We start from the raw sequence: 18,772 nt of genomic DNA, 5'->3' as shown, positions 1-18,772 counted from the left end.
GATGCGACAGGGGTTAGATCCCGCGGATGCATAATAGTCGACTCCCAACTCACAGAGACGTCATTTATGCCTATGCAATTGGTCATTTCATATCAATCCATGGCCTCTAGCACAGCCATGGTACTTGTGAATCTCATACGTAGTCCAGGATTAACAGGAGACTGTCCTCAGCTCCCTGTCCACGATCCCTGTAGCGAGTGTAACAGCGATTGACCAGGATTCCAGCACTCTAGACGACCTCCATCTAGCTGGACTACAAAATCTCCGCGACTGAAGTAATCATGTACTCTGCTATGTTTTCATCGACGCGCAACGACGACTCAGGCTCACTATGGCCACGGCATACGGAGGACGCGGCCCTGTTCTGCTCGGAGTTACCTGGGCCGAAACAGCTCTGGCTTTGATTCTCTTCGGGCTACGGGCAAAAACAGCGTCTCTGTGTCCACCAGAGGATGTCTCATTTGGGTTCTGTGGTTTGCGATGGGATTTTATCTGGGTGACGTTTGCCTATGTGGGTCGGATCGGCCACAGTTGAGGACAATACATACGGATACCATACTGATATACGGCAGGCACTTGCATTTGCGGCACAGTGTACTATGACAGTGAGTGTCTCATACGGCCTTGGGTTACACCAGGGTCAGCTTTCGCACCAGCAGATTGTTGCCAGCAACTACTGGAGCTGGATCGCTCAAGTTCTGGCCATTCTTGATCTGGCCATCGCCCGGTGTGCAGTCATCGCTTTCCTCCTCGCCTTGCAAATGCATACCCACCGCAACGGCCGCTGGGCACTGCTCACGGTGGGTGCCCTTCAAGGACTGATCAATGTCGCCGAGATTGGGGTCATCTTCCATCAGTGTGATCCCCCTCGGCGATTGTGGGATATGGACGTTCCAGGGACATGCAATCTAATCGAGACCTGTTTGTATATCGGATACGCTCAGGGTGGTATGTTCCCCTTGCATCTTATGAAGGACAAAGGTATTGATGGAAAACAGGAATGGGTGCACTCGCGGACCTCTTTCTTGCCTGTTATCCGGTCTATATTATCGGACGACTTCAGCAGATGAGACTTTCCGTCAAGGTTGGACTATGCTTGTTGATGAGCGGAGGTGTCATGTCTGTATTCCCTGCGATCGGACATTTATGACTTCGTTTCTAATGTCTATCCCTTTCATAGAGCAGGAATCGCCGGCATCAACAAGACAGTCGCCATATCCACCATCGCCGAAACCGCCGACCAGACGTACGCCATCGCCAAACTAAATACCTGGGTGCTGACAGAGATGTGGTTTATTCTCGTCTTTGGGTCAATTCCGGTCCTGCGCCCCTTCTTCGTGCGGTTCTCTCAGAGCATCAAATCGGTCGCCGGATACTCGGGTTCGCGCAGCCGCACTCATACCGATGGCGATCGTCGGGGGAGTCGTCCCAATAACGAGACATGGATAAGCCTCGATGGCCAGCAGCGTAGTCCCTGGATTGCTAATGGGCCTCGTACGAAGAAGGGAGTGTCCGGGGGGATCCATGGAGGCAGTGAGGAGAACATCCTGTCCGCGACGTATCCTGATCAGATCGTTGTTACGAAGAGAACTACTGTGATGGAGGAGCCTCGCTAGCCCCTTATCCAGATGATAATGTCTTCATTATCCTTCTGTATGATATCAATAGCTCTCTGGTGGTGTAAAATAGAGTCTTTCGCAGTGTCCCACCGGCTTCTTCATAATCGAGGAGTCTCCTTGCAAATATCAAGATTCCCGAAGCAGCTCAAGCGTAAGTAGCTCAACAAATCAAGCTAGATCTGTATATTATAGCTCGCTGCCGCTTTATCTAATTGGTACTCTATTCCAAATACTCCCCTGACTCCACTAGGATGCCTGACCACACTAGCAGGAGCGGTTCAAAGCACCCCTGTCTGGTGCGTTTCTAGTACACCCACTGTCATTTTGTCTCCGTCCAAACATTGTCCTTTGGGTGGATCATGAGCGTGCCGCATTTCCATCGCCTCAATAGTGGACTGAGACCTTCCGGGATAAATTGGCGTGGTCGGGGATTTGCTCATCCTGTATTGCTCTGCGTATGTCAACCTCGCCAGCTTTCCAACCCCCCTGGACAGTCCCCGACTATATTCCTTTCCTTCCTGGCTTGTAGACAAAATGACCATATTCGACGAGATCAAGCACGTCCAGAGGCTAGCCGAGGCCGAAGCTGCAGGAGATCCCAATGCTCACAATCAACTGCTGGCTGCGATTCGCAAGCTTCAATTGGCAGCCGAAAAGCCGATTGACACAACTTCTCGAGTAAACTTTCAAGTAAGTCCTATGGCGTAAGTATACTCGAGGAATGCAGCTTACAAGCAGATTATGCAAAATATCTGCGTTCGAGTAGCAATCGAAAGGAAGCTGCTGCACGCGATAGCGGCGAGGAATGGAGAACCCATCACATCGACCGAACTGTCGCGTGTGACGGATACCGATGAGCTCCTAGTTGGTAGGTGCCTTACATGCGTCCCTCCGTATTGAGAGCAATACTCACCCTAATGCATCAGTCCGTGTAATGCGCGTGCTGACCGCAATTGGGTTCGCCATTGAGACGGCCAACCAGACATACGCGGCGAATGACACGACCCATTTTGAGATCCTCCCTGGATCAATTGCCGCAGTTAAGCATCAGTACGTATTTCCATGTTCATAAAGGGTGAGTGACTGACTTTGATAGCTTTGAACCCGACTTTGGCATGGTACGCTCCCTCTATGCTCACTCCACGGTACGGGCTGACAATCTAGGGAGCAAAACTGGTCGAGTACATGCGTGGGCCAGGCATTTCCCAGTTCGCCGATGAACCAGGGCAGCAAACACTCTTCAAGTACGCACACGGATTTGACAAAATCTTCGGCATGCTCGAACAAAACCCAGAACAAAAGCAGGCGTTTGACGACTACATGGCCTCTCGACGGTTGATCAACCAGCCGCAGTGGTTTGAAATCTATCCTGCTGCCGAGAAACTGCGGCCTGTCCGAGACAGTCCAGATTCTGTTCTGCTGGTCGATGTTGGAGGCGGACCAGGACAGGAAATGTCGCGTTTCAGACAGCGTCACCCGGACGTTCCGGGGAGACTCATCTTGCAAGATCTGCCTCTGACGCTCAATCGGCTTGAGACGATACCAGAGGGGATTGAGCCAATGGAGCACGATTTCTTCAATCCGCAGCCGGTCAAAGGTGAGACGCATTCCCCGTACCAACAGATCAAACAGAACTGACAAGTAAAGGTGCCCGGGCTTATTTCTTCCGGCAAGTGCTGCATAACTGGTCCGATGCCAAAAGTAAGCAGATTCTGTCGCATATCGCCGATGCCATGGAGCCGGGATACTCCACCCTGCTGATTGACGACTATGTGTTGCCGGATACCGGGGCCGAGCTGAGAGCAGCTGAGATGGATATTCTCATGTGGTTGCACACGGCCGGTCTCGAGCGAACTGTCTCGCAGTGGAGGGCTTTATTCGATGCGGTAGGTCTCGAGCTGGTGCAGATCTGGAATACCGACAAGGGCGACGAGTCGGTGCTAGAAGTGAGAAAAAGGCTGTGATGCATTCGAGGACTTTGTAATTATGCATTACTTGCCTAGTACCAATGAAAGAAGCTCATTGACACGCCCTGGCGCCCTGCTGGGTTTTCGCAACATTTCGCAGTCGCATTGCAGCTAGTTCATAGATCAGCGCCAATAGAAAAGCTTAGACTGCCATCTTTGGCAAAGTGGAGGTTTTCAGACGAATAATCTGCTATCATTCTGCATTAGTTTCATGTCTGATCCCATCTTTATCAGCTTCAGAGGCATTACCTTTCAGCACTTTCCCTTTAGGCAGACACCGCGTATATGTTATAGTCTCGCCGTGCTTTCCAATGACTAACCTGCCACTGCCCATGCCATCCCATTAAGGACTTCTTCATGCTGTACCTACAAGGGCAACCCTGTGACTTCGTGAGTTATCCGCACTGTCAAGTGCTAGTCATCAACGCGTCGATATAGCACGATTGACGCCTCCGCTGTTGCATTGACAGACAACTCCTCAGTCATTGCATACAGAATCAGCAAGATCACTCAAACTCAACATGGCAATGGCAATGGCTGTGGCTTCACCGCAGTCGCGTTTCGACTTACCGGGTTTCTCGTTACCCCTGAACTCCACCCCTGGGACAGTGCGGCATGTTATATACCCCAATGGGCTGGACGATTATTTCATCTCGTAACGTGATCAGGGCCTGCAATTGATGGCAACTGACAGAGATAGACGGTTGGATACACATCGAGAGATATTGATGATAAGAGCACTGAATGCAATCCCCGACAAGCCGAACTGGGACGGGAAGGCACGTCGCCCATGTTATGAACACGCTCGTGCTGGCCGTCTCAGGTGTTCAATGATGAGAATACTGCCAAAGACGTGGATGTTGTCAAATCCAATGTTCCAATATCGGAGGAATTACGGCAGGTCTCATAGAGGCCGTCCGTTCTTTGGAGGAGGTTCCCCAGGAGCAGAAGGACTACCAGAGGCGCCCTCATCGACCCTACAGCCTCAAGTCAATGGCTACCCTGTGACGTCCATTTTGGACCGAACGATGAATGTCGGATTGCATCGTCCATCAACAATCTATATCCCCAGCGATACCGAGGGCTGTACCAGATTATCGAAAGGATACTGGTAAAGACCATCCCTATGTGGAACACAACCCTGAGTCTCTTGAAAATGAGTATCAGCGCATTGAATACCATGAAGCTGAATATGACGACTTATCCAGAACCCAAGCCAGAGGCAGTGGACGAGGATGAAGAGGATGATGACGAGTTCTGCGAGAAACACTGGGGAATGGCAACGGAGTCAGCCCATCAACCGACCAGAACCAGGAGAATTTGACCCGCACCCCTTCTACAACCAGATCAACCTCTGCAAGGAATATGGCGAGCGAGGACTCCAGGTGATTGTCAAGCTGGCGAACATCGAGCTGACGCCCGAGAAACCCGAGTATGCAGGAGGCTCCTGGCATATTGAAGGGCAACTGGTAAGTCCATCGTTGCTGTTAATCAATGAGCCCATTCTAATCATGAATGAACGAACATATCTGGGCTACAGCCATCTACTAGAGCACTCTCACGTTCCATCAACGGGCCATCTCCAGCAAGATTGAGAACATTAGCTATGAACAATCCCGGCATGAGCTTCTGCAACAGGTCTTTGGCTCTAGGCCTGAGGTGGATGGTTCCAATGAGTGAAACATCACTCAGCTGCTAGGCAGTGTCGAAACGCACCAGGGACGTCTTCTCACCTTTCCAAATATCCTCCAACACCGCGTAGCGCCGTTCTCACTAGCGGACCGGTCCAAACGGGCCATCGCAAGATCCTGGCATTCTTACTTGTGGATCCGCATCTGTCGATGATTTCGTCGGCCAATGTGCCACCTCAGCAAGAGGACTGGTGGAAAGAGCGGCAGGAGCTCGTTGGCCGTGTGCTGGGGAGAGGCTTCCTCCGGAACTGCAGGACATAGTAAAGAAGAAATTTGATGCTTCTCCCATCACGTTGGAGAAGGCCCGGCAATACCAAAAAGAGCTGATGGAGGAGCATTCGACCAGGTTGGAGGAGCAGAACGAGACATCGAGATGGACAGCTTTAACCTGTGTGAACATTAATCATGACCGTCTGGCTCGGATCAAAAGCCTACTACATTCTGAGTGCCCACGGAAAAATGAATATGTATTTGCTTTATGGAACACTTCTATCATTTTATACTTTGACCACCTAAAGAAACTCATCATTGCCAACCACTAGGCTCTGGAATCGTAAACTTGCCCCCCCTCCTGTATTGAAAGCGACTCGAAACGTCCATCCTCATTCTTCCCACTCTTCTTGCGCTCTTTCTCGGCTCTCTTCGCTTCTTTCTTCTCGCGCTTGATGCGCTTTTTCTCCTTTCTGCTGACCCTGGGGAATTCCGAGTCCGGGCCCTGCAAGACCCGACCAGGATGAATGACGTTCAGAATGAGCAGAGCAAGGAACATTGGCGTCGCGTCGAGCACATATTCGTATGCCTCTTGAGTCAAAACAGGGTTCGTCGGATCCGTGCCCCGCGCATACTGGCAAAGTCGGAAGATGATTCGGATCTGCGACTTTTGTCAGTATACCCCTCTCCCCCAGAGCGATGGCACATACGGTGATGAGAATCAACGCGGCATATAGCGCCGCAAACAGCCAGCGCCAGGAAACGGAGCCGCGGGTGGTCTTTTCGTTGTCTAATCCCCCATAGTTCTCCATCTGTACCATGCGACGGTGGAGATGGATTGTCAGAGCGCCAAAGATCAGCACGAACAGTTCTTGGAGTCCGATCCCGCCCATGTAGATGTGGATCCCGAGCATGATGGTGCTGGTGGGCACCTCGCGCTGGGTGGTGATGCTGGCACCTGCGAGCTGGACGATAAAGGCGAGAATGTCCAGCCACACGAATATCAATCCGTATCGTTTGGCGGAGATTCCTCCCAGGCGTCGCTCGGGGATGAAGAAGTGGATGAGGCGGCCCAGGGTCATGTAGATGAACGCATTAATCCCTGCAGTTGATCAGTATCTCTTGGAGTCGATGCCAGGAGGCGCGGCGTACATAAAGGGGCCAAAAGATAGAGAATGGTGTGGGCAGTCGCATAGGGCACGTTGTCCTGGTGTCGTGTCTGTAGAATCCGGAATACAAACGCAAGTAGCTCCCAGCTGGCTCCCATGATCACGACCCAGGCATATTTCTGCCGTCGTTAGCTGATCATTCTTGGATTTCTCGATGCGATACCAACCTTTTTGAACATGAAAGCTTGGACGGCGTGGCAGAGGGTCGTTAACCCGAACAGGATCGTGAAAAAGATGGCTGCGCCAAAGGACGGCACATAGAGAAGAATGGCATCACAGGCTTCTGGAGGCAGATAGCCATTTTTGCCTGGTTTGGGATGCGTACAGGTCTCGGTGGGAGATAGTGCTGGAGCGGTAGCAGTGGCGGATATCGATGCAGTGGGGTCCATGTTGACAGATGGGTATAGTATGGGACTCGAGCCGAAGAATCTTTCTGGTTGATCATGGCGGAGAGGCCATTGTAGACACGGAGCGATATAGACTTATATATCCATGACTTCTGGCGTTATTGTGAAGCCTGCCAGGCCGCCAGATAACAGGATATATAACCACTGTTGACCATGATGCTCAGCCATCGCAGCCTCCACCGACATGAAGCATCCTACCTTGACCTGAATCTTCATCAGATCTTTCAGTCCTCCGTGGTGACAAGCGAGCACGCCAATCAGACATGGCAAATGAAGCTTGGCATGGCGGTTGGATACGAAGACCAGCAATAAAAATAGACCAGGCTAACGGGGTCCCAGCGGGCCAATCAGGGCGAATCTGACAGGCAAGCAATTGCCCACGCTGAATGGACGATTCCCATCTTCTCGCATCCGCTAACTGTTTTGGTCTTGGAGCTTGGACGGTCTGGCTCCTTGTTTTCTCAACTTCGTCTGACATGGTGATAGGCAGCCGCGTTCCCACAAGCTTGGGTCCGTGGATCTCTTCGACTCGCTTCTCTCTGCGCAACTCGCATTCGGAGGTTTGAGGCTGAAAAGTGGCCCTGGAGGTATATGAATCGCGGATCGTGGGACGCTTGATGTGTATAGATAACCATGCCTCTGCGGACAGGAGTCAGCCGGTCTCGCCGCGGCTGTCTTACATGCAAGTGAGTCAGGCGACTACATGTAGTGCAATTGAAGCCATCATATTCATGCTGGTGCTAGGATCCGAAGGGTGAAATGCGATGAAGAAAAGCCCACCTGCTGCCGATGTCGATCCACTGGCCGCAAGTGCGACGGCTACGCCAGCCCCTCGTCGGGCACTCCTCGCCAGTCGAGCGAACTACGGATTGTTCAATATACGTCGCAGGTATCCGAGCCAATTAGGATGAGCGTGTTCCCTTCGTTCCACCAGCCACTCGCAGGGTGTGACTACCGTGCGCTGGAGTTTTTCCACTTCCAGACCGTCTCCTGCTTCGGAGCCAAGGCCGGGGACTTTCTTCTTCGTGCAGCCTACCAGGACGCGACTGTGCGAGTGGCGGCCGCTGCGCTAGGGTCCTTGCATCGCGCCTTTGTGCGTGACGGGGGTGGGCCGGCCGTGGCGCCATCCGGCCTGACTCGGTATGCGTTGCAGCAGTACAGTTCGGCCATCCATCTGGCCCTGAACCGGATCCCCGTCACGGAGGGGCAAAGCACTGACAGCATTCTTATCATGTGTGTGCTATTTTTCTGCTTCGAGAGCCTGCATGGCCACTTTCGCAATGCGGTCCAGCACGGCATCGCCGGCCTGCGAATCCTCCGACAACGAGAAGAGCGCTTCCTGAAGGAAGGAGTCCGTCTTCCCCCGAGCATTGTTCGCTTAATGTTCGTCACCATTGAGAATCAAATGCTCGAAATCGACTGGCAATCGTACCTGCCGGTCTCCATCCAGTCAACCCTGCTGTCTCCCTCCAAACTGCCTCCAGTTAACCTGGAGGACACTCCGACGCTCGACCAGCTCAGTGATTCGTTTCAGTTTTGCTACAACCAGTATCTCAAGCTTCTATACCTATCCCAGAATCTCGAAAGCGTCGAGCTGGTCCAAATTCTCCAGCAGAACGAGGCATACTATGCCCAGGTGCGACAACATATGCACGCCTGGTCGGTCAAGTTTGACGCATTCCTCGCAGCCCACGTGCAAACCAACCAGAGCGAAGCTGACCGCGTGACAATCAATCATCTGAAGATGTGGCGGAAGGTGATGGACATCTTCGTGAATATCGATGGGTCGACGTCAGAGGGCGGACTTGACCGGTTCGCCTCTGACTTCGGGGCGATCTTATGTCTGGCGGAGGATCTTATAGATTCCTCTTCTCGCACACCTGCTTCAAGGTCGAAGCCCTCGGCCAAGGTTCAACCATCCCAACAACGACCGAATACCCTTCCTACAATCCTCCCCAAGCCCGGATCCTCCTCCTCCTTGTCTTCTTCCTCCTTCTTCGTCGTCTCGCTAGGACTCGTCCCCCTCCTCTGGATCATCGCCACATCGTGTCGACATTCGCAAATCCGCCACCGAGCCATCGACCTGATGAGTCGCAGTCGCCGGCGCGAAGGTGTATGGGACTCGGCGCTGTTCTCGACGCTGGCACGCAAAGTGGTCACTCTGGAGGAAGAGGCTGCGGGATTCGCACAGGGGGCCATGTACGAGCCGGCGGATCTGCCTGTTTCTGCCAGGACCAATGCGGTTGCTGGTGAGTTTTGCGAGGGTCGACAGGGGAAGGTTAAGTTCTTTCGGAATGGGACCAAGCTCTACGAGGAGGTTATACAGTGGTGATATGACCCAGTATGTTCGTACGCTGCAATGATCGCGTGAATGCTTTACTAGAGATGAATCGATATCCCAGGAATGACTACCTGGCTATGGATTATAGACAAGGCTGTATGGTAGCATCGTCTAATACAAAACATCATCCTTTGCCAGCGACACCGGGCCCACCTCCCGTCCTACAGCAGGCCGGCGGCTCATATACTGATCTTGCAGGTATACGACGTCGTACGGCTCTGTGCAAAAGCATTGATCAGACTCTCAATGGCAGAGTATGCACCCATCCCCGCCAACACCAATGCACCCAAGACGTAGAAAATGTTGAACACACTCATCGCCAGTTCCTTAGGTCTCTGCGCGAGGAACCCGCGGATGACACGCGACATGCTCCGATCGTGCAGAATGGTCTGGCCCGTCGCGGGGTCGAAGCCCTCTCCGTCTCGCAGGGCGGCGCGCCTGACCCAGTACGCCAGGGCCAGGAGAGGGGGGAAGCTGTAGGTGAATTGCAGAATACACACGGCCGCGACCACCGAGGTCAGACCGGAGAAGTTGGGGATACCGGCGGCGAGAGCAAAGGCGATCCCCCAGTAGATGGGAACCAGGATGACCCAGAACCACTTGCCGCCCCGAGTGGTCAACGGCGGGCACCGCAAGAGCTCGACGAAGACTTGGTTGTACAGGACTAAGACGGTCAGTACGGCAACAACACACCTCCGGAAACTTTTTGCGGCAGACATACCCTTCAGACCGATGTTGCCATACAGACCCGCCGCAATGGCCGCACTGACCATGGCAAAGACGTTGCCGGCCGTCGAGATGTTGTACGAGCCGATCCCCAGGTAGCTGGGGTTGACGTTGTACTGGCCCTGATAGCCGTACATGAACAGGCCGTAGAACATGTACCAGAAGTAGATGAAGGCCTGGGCCGCCCACATGGCGGTCAGAAAGTCCTTGGGCCGCTTCATCTCCGACATGAATTCCGGGAACACCATGGCCCCCCCGTATGCAAACACGGCTTGCATCGCGCCATTGAGCGAGCCGACGAAGTTACCCGCCTCGGGCAGGCCGCCGGAGGTCTGGACGGGCGGATAGACGCCGTTCACCGGCGTGATGAGGGCCTCGTTGATGACCGCACCCGCCGACGCCGAGGCGGCCGCGTAGTTGGGGGGCGCGTTGGCGGCTCCGCCCATGGTGATGAACATGACGATGAGGTTGATCCAGACGGCGCAATTGGCGAGCCAGCCGTACTTTTGGAGAGTCCGGATCTGGCCGATGAAGAAGCCGAACAGCGCCCACACCAGGCAGCAGACGATGAAGCACAGCTTGCTCCTGGACACCTGGTAGAGGGCCTCACCGTTGGAGATGACGATCAGACCCACGTTCAGCAGCAGCTGGATGCTCTGCAGGATGTTGAATAGATACCGCATCCACCGGCCATACAGACGGAAGCCCAGATCCCCGAAACTGCGAACGGGGAATTGGTACGAATCGAGGCCCAGGAACGCGGACCAGAGGAGATAGCCCGAATAGGCAGCCAGGCCACCAAAGACCGTGTACAATGCAATTCCGGGACTATCACGTCAGGTTAGGCAAAGAACAAAAGAAAAAGAAAGAAGGAAAGATGATTCGTCCAACTCTACTTACCCCCAACCCATGGTCGCAAAGGCATACCCCAGACCGAATGGGCCCAGAATGTCGGTGGTGATCAGATAGAAGATGGCCCCTCGAGTGGCCGTCCGCAGCGCCCGGGACGCATTGGTCCATTCCTCGTCCGTGATGGTCATCTGGCGCGCTGCGTCGCCGGCGCTGGGCGTTTTGGCATCTTCCGACGGGTGTTGGGGCAAGGGCTGGACGCCGCCGCCCGACTTGGACGGGAAGATGATCGACAGCCATCCCCGTTCCTGATCGCCATTCGGCCGGGACTCTTCTTCGGCACGGGTCAGTTGAGCATAGTAGTAGTACTCCTCGAAGGTGACACTAGGATCATGCAGCTTGCGATGCTGCGGACGGATAGCAGCAGTGCCGGTGCCGTGGTCAACGGCATCGAATGTGCCACGCTCTTTCTCCCGCAGCCGAGGATCTTCTCCGTCGAGGACGACACTCGCCGGCTGTGCCATGGTGGACTTTGATGAGTTGGAGAAGCAGAGAGGACGAAGAGGAGTCGATGGCAGGCAATTCTTGGAGGGAGGGGCGAGGCACGGAGAAGAGCAGCCAGGACCAACGGCCTTTTATCTGGCGAAGCATTTCTCCGAGACGGACAGATCGCCGTCATCCACAGACCAATAACAGACCAGTGGCATGATAGGAAGCGAGAGAAAGCGTCATCCGGCGGGCTACAGGGTAGAGGCGGGTGTTTGCCTCCGAGCAATGAGGATGCTACGGATAAGGTTTCCTATCCCCAGGATCCAGTCGCTCCGTGGCAATCCAGAAACTCGGAGGAAAAAAGCATGCCGAGGATAGCCAAGGCGAACCGTCGAGGCTTGACAATGCTTATTTGCCATGTCAATAAGGGGAAGATGGGGCCAGTGGGTCTGTCGTCGAGATGCAAGAGCGTGTTAATGTCGGCAAACGAGAGAGAGAGAGGGAAAGGGAGAGGGACGCGAGAGAAGGAGAGACTTCTCGGCCCTATGATTTGATTAAGCCATCTCATTGTCTCCATTTCTTTTCCATCTCCATCAATCGACGCAATCCAATTCGTCGAAAGAGCAATGTTCCGCGCCGTGGAACAGCGGATGTAACCCTCCGTAGAGGAGGCGTGCACTAGATGCCACTATCCAAACTCTGTTAAATTCCGCTCAACCTGACTGTTTTATCCCTCATGCTTCAAGCTTCAAGAAATTTGTCTGCCTATCAGCTTCAGACTCAGGCTAGGTCGAAACAGGAAGGTGTTTGGGCAAGTGTAGCACGGAGATGCTGGCCAGTTCTACTCCGTATGTTTCGCTAGCAAATATGTCTACTAACTACTCCGAGTGGGGATATATCTTCATAGCCCGATAAGACATGCATTGGCAAATCAAATTGCCTGTACGGCGGACTGTAGCCTGAGCAGGAAGATAAGACGGCCCACAGTATTGAATGGTTCCTTTGGCTTCATCCCTTTGATAAGAGAGCCTGCTCACCGTGCTCCCGGCGGCCGAGATGGCCGAATGAGAGCGGCCTCGAGGACGGCCAGACCCCTATGCTGAAGGTACAAAGCCGATAATCTCATGCACCGCACAACTAGGATCCAATCCACCTCGGAGCATGGGACGGGTGGAAAGAAAGCAGCCGGCTGGCAATGCATACTGCGACTCCTACGCAGTGAGGATCTACGCGACCTCTGAAGCCTACAGCTTTGCGACAAATCATGCGCGTACTCTCAGCCAACCCAGACATCCGTCCTCACTAACCATGTTCCTCCTTCATTGCTGAGGTGCACACAGACAGACTCCGTGTCGAGTTCGAGTTCTCCATTCAAACGGATGACAATGTCCCAAGGGCTGCGATACACATTGCTTGGAGAGACGTGGTCTGGGATCGTGGCCACGGCAGCGTCGGGGAGGCAGGGATACGGGCACTTTGTCGACGCGACCGGAGTGACGTTTGCGAAAACTGGTCACCGCTGGAAGGTGAGCATCTGAGGGGGAAGCAAGTCTGCATAAGACGGCAACTATTGACTAGGTCGACGGTTGTGGGATGTTGTCAGGAGGGAATCCGAGGTTTTAAAGCAGGACAGAGAGTGTGTGCAGAGAGAGATTAGGTCACGTGCAGTAGCATGTATCTGTATTTCAACTCCCGCATTGGGACAGGTCACCTGATCATGGTTCGGAAATCCAGGAGACTAGGTGCCTCGGTCGTCTTCCTCTTTTCACCAGCTCATCTAAGTGATGCATCTGGAAGGGCTCAACTGGTTCTCGGTTACAGATGGATTGGAGCCAAGTGCCTAAACCGGAATTCATTCGTTGTTGGAAGTGGCATCACCGAGATGCCGACGCAGCGGAAACAGCAGCCGTGGACGAAAACGGACGAACAAGGCTATCCGCCCAAGAAGTGTGTCTAGACTAATGAAGGTCCATTGTGGGCTTTGCACCCCTCCATGAGATCGATATAGACAAGAGATGAAGTCCGCAACTCATCGTATCCTCACTGTCTGCCTCCAGACTGTCCTCGATCAACGTCCGTCGTGCTAAAGTCCAGGGCTTCTGGCCAATTCCCGCTCCATGGCCGTCGTCATGACGCTGGGGAACTCCAAGGTCATCAAGATCATTGCCGGGTTTTTGTGCAGTATCCTGTTCCTTAATGCGCTGGTCAGCAATGTGGTCGACTACACGGCAACACAGCATATGATCCGTGGCGGTGGCGGCCATTCTCGTCGGGCGGATGATTATCTGTACGAGGCCATTCAGAATGAGACGCTTGGAGTACGCCATCTCAAGCTGCTATTGTCGACCTGTCTAACGTGTGCAGTTCGAGCATGTTTACGCCATTGGTCTGAAGGAGCGTACCGACAAGCGCGATTTCCTCGCTCTGGCGGCCTCGATCGTCGGCTTTCAGGTTGACTGGTTAGACGGAGTGAGACCAGACGAAGTCCATCCAAAGTCGCTTCCTCAGGGACTGAACATGACAATCATCAAACCGACGGCTGCAGCCTGTTGGCGAGCTCATATGAATGCTCTTCGCACGTATGTGTCATCGCGCTTGGGACGAACGATTCAGACTGACCACTCGTAGAGTCGTGGAAAAACGCCATGCAACCGCCCTCATTATGGAAGACGACGCCGACTGGGATGTCTCGCTCAAACAGCAGCTTCGCGAGTTCGCCCGAGGACTCCGGACGCTTTCGCCAACCACGACCGCCACCAAACAAGCCCCGTATGGTACGGATTGGGACCTTCTCTGGGTCGGGGGATGCTCAACCGCTGCCGGAGCCAATGAGACCCAGTTCTACGCCATCCCCAACGATCCTACAGTCCCAGGCATGAACCGCCGAAGCTTCTGGGTCGACCGGCGAGGACCGGTGGATCAGTGGAAGCAGCGCTTCCCCCAGCTTCGCGAGGAATCTACCCGGTATGTCTATCGCGCAGACACCGGTTGTTGTCTTTACGGGTACGCTGTAACCTACAATGGCGCCCGGAAAATCCTGGCCTCGTTGTCGGTGGACCACCTGGAGGTTCCCGTGGATAACGCCCTGGGCGACATGTGTGGAGGCAGGAATCGCCCTCAGATCCAGTGTTATGCGCCGCATCCGAATCTGATCGCGACGCATCGGCGCGCGGGCTCTTCGTACAAGGACTCGGACATTGAGTCCTATGGGCAGGACAACTGGCATCCAGATGAGGCGTGGGATCTAGTGTACAGTACGAAGCTCAACCTCCATCGGTTGCTGGCCGGAAGTGAGAAGGTGATGTCTCAGTGGCCGGACGACCATAACCCATGGTCGCCGGCTGAGTTGAAGATGAAGGAGTTTCAATATCCGCAAGGGTTTCATGTCGCGTATTCCGAGGATGTTTAGTCGAGCCTATGTGCTTAGTTGAGATTTGTACTACATCATGTAAAATAACACTGTTCAAGCCATCTCCGTTAATCGGCTATATTCAGTAATAGTGTGCCCTTGGTGGAAATGCAACAGGAGGTTACTTGGACCATGTCCATCACTGCAACCCTTCCGGATGCGAACAACCTGACCCGCCTGTTAGCTTGGATCGATACGGTGCCTGTTGTTGTCTGATCAGACATGGACGTTGATCACAATGTTCCATTGACTGTCTCAAAGACTGGATCCTGGGTGTCATCACCCGCTCAACCAGGGAAGCCCTCACGGTTCTAGGTCATAGTTGGTTCTTCCATATAGTCTTGTCGGTAAGCTCTCACCTGCTTGTTTGACAGTTTCTACGAAAAATGTCTTACACAACTACTCTTTCGGAAAAGGCCCCAGAGGAAGCGGTGCAGCCTGTCAGTTCGACTCTGTCCGACTACGATGCCGATCTCTCGTCGTCCGGCTACCCAGAAAGTCCGGATCTTGAAGACCGAGAGAAATATGCCGGCATCCTAGCGGATACGAAGAAAACAGACAAGGCAGCCCCGGGCCTTGGCTTCATTGTATGGACGGCAATCAATGTTGCTTCCACCGTTGCCATAGTATGTACCTGGCCGCCCCGTCAGATCCCAACCTGACCAGTCAAGGTGTTCACCAACAAATACATCCTATCCGATATATCCTTCCACAATTGCCAGGTTGCCTTTGCTGCATACCATTTCTTCATCACGGGGGCCACATTATGGGTCGTCTCTCGCCCACAGTGCGCCATCTTCATACCAAAGCAGGTGTCGATAATGCAGATTTCCCCCCTGGCGGCAGCGATGTGTATCCAGGTGGTCCTCCAGAATCTCTCGCTGGCATATTCGTCCGTCATGTTCCATCAGCTGGCCCGATTACTCCTGACCCCCGTCGTGGCTTTGCTCAACTACATGCTCTACTCGACCAAGATCCCCCGGGCGGCCGTCTCCCCTCTCATCCTGCTGTGCTCCGGCGTGGGAATCGTCTCCTACTATGACTCTCTGGCGATGGACAGCGCGAGCGCCGCGAGTACGTCGTCCAGGGGAACAATCTTTGCCCTCGCCGGCGTCTGCACCAGTGCCGTGTATACGGTGTGGATTGGGCAGTACCACAAGAAGTTCCAGTTGAACAGCATGCAGCTTCTCCTGAATCAGGCACCAGTCAGCACCGTTCTGTTGCTGCTCACTGTTCACTTCACTGCAACGCCGCCATTGGCGGCTGTTCCAGTGTCCATGTGGGTTTTAATCTTAATGGTATGGCGCTGCATCCACGTCCTGTCCTCGGCTCTTCTAACGAGTACAGAGCGGCCTCTTTGCTTCTTTGGTGAATCTCTCGCAGTTTTTCATCATCCACTTGGCGGGACCCATCAGCGGGACGGTGGTCGGCCAGCTCAAGACGTGCATCATTGTCGGGCTGGGATGGGCTTTCAGCACGCATCCCATCTCTTTTCAGAGCATTGTCGGGATTATGCTGGCGTTGGCGGGCATGAGCTTGTAAGCCACCTCCAGCTTTGCGAAGAGCATAACGCTAATGGGGCCCAGATATATGCGGGTCATGATGCAAGCGCAGAGGTGATACACTGAGGAGAGAGGTTAGAAGTATATCAATCAGCAATCAGCATCATTAGCAGCCCTGCATACCAGGACATGCAGACAGAATGCGGCCAATCGCGCGCATGAAGTGTAGGCCTTCGTTTAGCCTAGTCCCTTCACCCCTCAAATTCACGACAAACCCCGTCGTGCCATCCATCCATGCATCCATCCATCGATTCTCATCAGATCGAGCGTCATAAAGTGCCCATGTCTATCTTACGGCTGTCGGATGATCTCCTCTTTCTCTTGGCGGATCATCTGTCGCGAGAGAGGGACATCAACGCCCTGGCCCAGAGTAGCCGTCGGCTTTACCACCCGCTAAACCGATTCCTCTACCAGTATAATATCCGACATTGCCACCGCTCTGCTCTTCGCTGGGGTGTGTATATGGGCGCTGAGGGCACTGTTAGACAATGTCTGGAGCTAGGAGCATCTGTGGATGGTAAACCCACGGCGAACCAATGATCGGGACGACGACCGGCATGAAGACGTCAGTGAGACCCCGCTGGTGAACGTGGCAGCCGGACGGGGCTACGAGGGTGTCTTGAAGCTCTTACTGGATTCCGGGGCCAGCCCGAACGAGAGCCGTCAATTTCCTCGGGTGCCCCTTTCTCTGGCCATCCAATATGGACACGACGCAGCTGTGCGAGTATTACTAGCCCGGGAAGACACAACGGTTACCCTGCCATCCGCCCCGTTCAGCCAACAACCGCTGCATTTCGCGTTAGGACGCGGGTCGCTGGAATGTGTGCTCCTCCTGATCGAGCGAGGCGCCGATCTCCAGCAGTATGAGTCTACCGGCTCCCGGGCCCTCTATCCCGCCATTAGCAGCGGGAGTCACGCTCTGGTCGAGTTCCTCGTGAACCGCGGGTGTAATCCACTCGGCTGTTGCGGGTATACGGCGCTCTCGCTTGCTGCAGTCATGGGACACCAGTCACTGGTGCGGTACTTCCTGGCTCAGGGAGTGGATCCGGAGATTCGGGACCGTACCGGATTCACTGCTCTCGGGCACGCGGCCAAGGCGGGCCACGCGGATGTCGTCGAGACGTTGCTGGAGTGGGGCGTCCGGCGAGACAATGTCGGCGAGGACGGAGAGACGGCCCTGTGCTGGGCGGCCCGCGAAAACCACGCAGTGGTTGTGGAGGTGCTCCTGCGGCATGGAGCAGATCTAAACTCGCCCAACCCTCGCGGGATACGCCCCATCCACTGGGCCGTCACCAACGGGTCCGTCCCCATATTCAAAGCGCTCGTGGCCCGGGGTGCCCGGATAGACATTCACCTCGAGGGAGAAACACTCCTCCATATCGCCGCACGGCGGAACGATCGGCCGCTGGTTGAAATGCTCCTCCAGCTGGGCACCGAAGTGGATCCACGAGACAACGAGGGGCCGGACTCCTTTCGCTGTGGCGGCGGCAGGCGGCCATGTCGCCATGATGGAGCTCTTGCTCGCCAACGGCGCAGACATGACTACCCGCGGTCGAGGCACATGCGCGCCGCTGCACAGGGCCCTCTGGAGCTGTCAAGATGAGGCCGCCGCGTTCTTGCTCCGACGAGGCGCGGATCCGGACTTTGCAGCGGCCGACGGTTCCCGTCAACTCATCCTCGCCGTCCGCAGTCGAATGGTCCGGGTCACGCGGTATCTCCTGGAACACGGCGTCGATCCCGATCCGCTGTCGAATTGCGGTCGTACCCCGCGCTGCTTGTTGCCTGTGAGAGGTTCGATGCGGATAACTACGCGATCGCTGGGATGCTGCTGCGGACCGGTCGAGTGAACGTCCATGCCCGAAACGCGGACCGACGCACGGCGATCATGTTCGCGACCGGGGAAGACGGGGATCCGCAGCTCGTCAGGCTTTTGCTCGCCCACGGGGCCAACCCCGACGATCAGGAGGAGGACGGGTGGAGCTGTCTGGAGAGGGCCATCGGGGCGGGAAACGAGGAGACCGCCAGGATCCTCGTCGAGGCTGGGGCCAACGTCAACGCCCGGGACAGCTATGGGCAGACTGCTTGACATCTGGTGCACTCACGGGATCCTTTCTACGCATATCTGCTGGAAAAGGGCGCAGAGCTCTGATGTCGCCATCATTATCATAGTGATCGTTACCAAATCAGCAAATGAAGAGAACTCTCTGTCAGAATGCAGCATCCATGCGTCTGTCATCTCGGCGGATTGGTGCATGGACGACACACGCAAATGGCAACCAAGCATATCCATATTGGCCTCCAATCATACGCATTTAATTGATTCTCCGAGCACT

The 18,772-nt window shown here is 54.5% G+C and overlaps 9 protein-coding genes across 9 annotated transcripts; 7 read left to right on the top strand and 2 right to left on the bottom strand.

Moving 5' to 3' along the window:
• Positions 1-73: 73 nt before the first annotated feature.
• On the top strand, positions 74-1,836 carry AFUA_2G17830 (uncharacterized protein). Its single transcript, XM_751026.2, has 3 exons — positions 74-948; positions 999-1,119; positions 1,181-1,836. Exons 1-3 carry the CDS (start codon positions 510-512, stop codon positions 1,614-1,616), a joined length of 996 nt encoding a protein of 331 aa, XP_756119.1. The 5' UTR covers positions 74-509; the 3' UTR covers positions 1,617-1,836.
• A 281-nt stretch (positions 1,837-2,117) lies between these two features.
• On the top strand, positions 2,118-3,696 carry AFUA_2G17820 (uncharacterized protein). Its single transcript, XM_077804253.1, has 6 exons — positions 2,118-2,309; positions 2,358-2,487; positions 2,546-2,669; positions 2,716-2,737; positions 2,784-3,216; positions 3,267-3,696. Exons 1-6 carry the CDS (start codon positions 2,154-2,156, stop codon positions 3,581-3,583), a joined length of 1,182 nt encoding a protein of 393 aa, XP_077660413.1. The 5' UTR covers positions 2,118-2,153; the 3' UTR covers positions 3,584-3,696.
• A 1,134-nt stretch (positions 3,697-4,830) lies between these two features.
• AFUA_2G17815 (uncharacterized protein) lies at positions 4,831-5,266 on the top strand (the record flags this gene model as incomplete). Its single annotated transcript, XM_751024.1, has 2 exons — positions 4,831-5,055; positions 5,138-5,266. 2 exons carry the CDS (start codon positions 4,831-4,833, stop codon positions 5,264-5,266), a joined length of 354 nt encoding a protein of 117 aa, XP_756117.1.
• Positions 5,267-5,815: 549 nt separating this feature from the next.
• On the bottom strand, positions 5,816-7,238 carry AFUA_2G17810 (RTA1 domain-containing protein; the record flags this gene model as incomplete). The annotated part of the gene is made up of 4 exons (XM_751023.2): positions 6,824-7,238; positions 6,640-6,775; positions 6,198-6,589; positions 5,816-6,148 (listed from the first exon to the last, which is right to left on the bottom strand). The coding sequence occupies exons 1-4, from the start codon at positions 7,043-7,045 to the stop codon at positions 5,816-5,818; spliced, it is 1,083 nt and encodes a 360-aa protein (XP_756116.1). The 5' UTR covers positions 7,046-7,238.
• A 301-nt stretch (positions 7,239-7,539) lies between these two features.
• On the top strand, positions 7,540-9,395 carry AFUA_2G17800 (Zn(II)2Cys6 transcription factor domain-containing protein; the record flags this gene model as incomplete). The annotated part of the gene is made up of 2 exons (XM_751022.2): positions 7,540-7,749; positions 7,808-9,395. The coding sequence occupies exons 1-2, from the start codon at positions 7,697-7,699 to the stop codon at positions 9,393-9,395; spliced, it is 1,641 nt and encodes a 546-aa protein (XP_756115.1). The 5' UTR covers positions 7,540-7,696.
• A 188-nt stretch (positions 9,396-9,583) lies between these two features.
• Positions 9,584-11,503, bottom strand: AFUA_2G17790 (putative amino acid transporter; the record flags this gene model as incomplete). Its single annotated transcript, XM_751021.1, has 3 exons — positions 9,584-10,068; positions 10,126-10,958; positions 11,031-11,503. 3 exons carry the CDS (start codon positions 11,501-11,503, stop codon positions 9,584-9,586), a joined length of 1,791 nt encoding a protein of 596 aa, XP_756114.1.
• A 2,082-nt stretch (positions 11,504-13,585) lies between these two features.
• On the top strand, positions 13,586-14,877 carry AFUA_2G17770 (uncharacterized protein; the record flags this gene model as incomplete). The annotated part of the gene is made up of 3 exons (XM_751019.2): positions 13,586-13,786; positions 13,833-14,047; positions 14,097-14,877. 3 exons carry the CDS (start codon positions 13,586-13,588, stop codon positions 14,875-14,877), a joined length of 1,197 nt encoding a protein of 398 aa, XP_756112.2.
• Positions 14,878-15,263: 386 nt separating this feature from the next.
• On the top strand, positions 15,264-16,558 carry AFUA_2G17760 (uncharacterized protein; the record flags this gene model as incomplete). The annotated part of the gene is made up of 3 exons (XM_751018.2): positions 15,264-15,503; positions 15,600-16,175; positions 16,225-16,558. 3 exons carry the CDS (start codon positions 15,264-15,266, stop codon positions 16,417-16,419), a joined length of 1,011 nt encoding a protein of 336 aa, XP_756111.1. The 3' UTR covers positions 16,420-16,558.
• A 243-nt stretch (positions 16,559-16,801) lies between these two features.
• Positions 16,802-18,042, top strand: AFUA_2G17750 (ankyrin repeat domain-containing protein; the record flags this gene model as incomplete). The annotated part of the gene is made up of 1 exon (XM_077804252.1): positions 16,802-18,042. Exon 1 carries the CDS (start codon positions 16,954-16,956, stop codon positions 18,040-18,042), a length of 1,089 nt encoding a protein of 362 aa, XP_077660412.1. The 5' UTR covers positions 16,802-16,953.
• Positions 18,043-18,772: the final 730 nt, after the last annotated feature.

This window comes from Aspergillus fumigatus, chromosome 2 (genome assembly GCF_000002655.1).
Source record: "Aspergillus fumigatus Af293 chromosome 2, whole genome shotgun sequence".
Taxonomy (NCBI): Eukaryota; Fungi; Ascomycota; class Eurotiomycetes; order Eurotiales; family Aspergillaceae; genus Aspergillus; species Aspergillus fumigatus.
The sequence above is the reverse complement of the archived record's forward strand: the minus strand, read 5'-3'. Positions and strand labels throughout refer to the sequence as shown.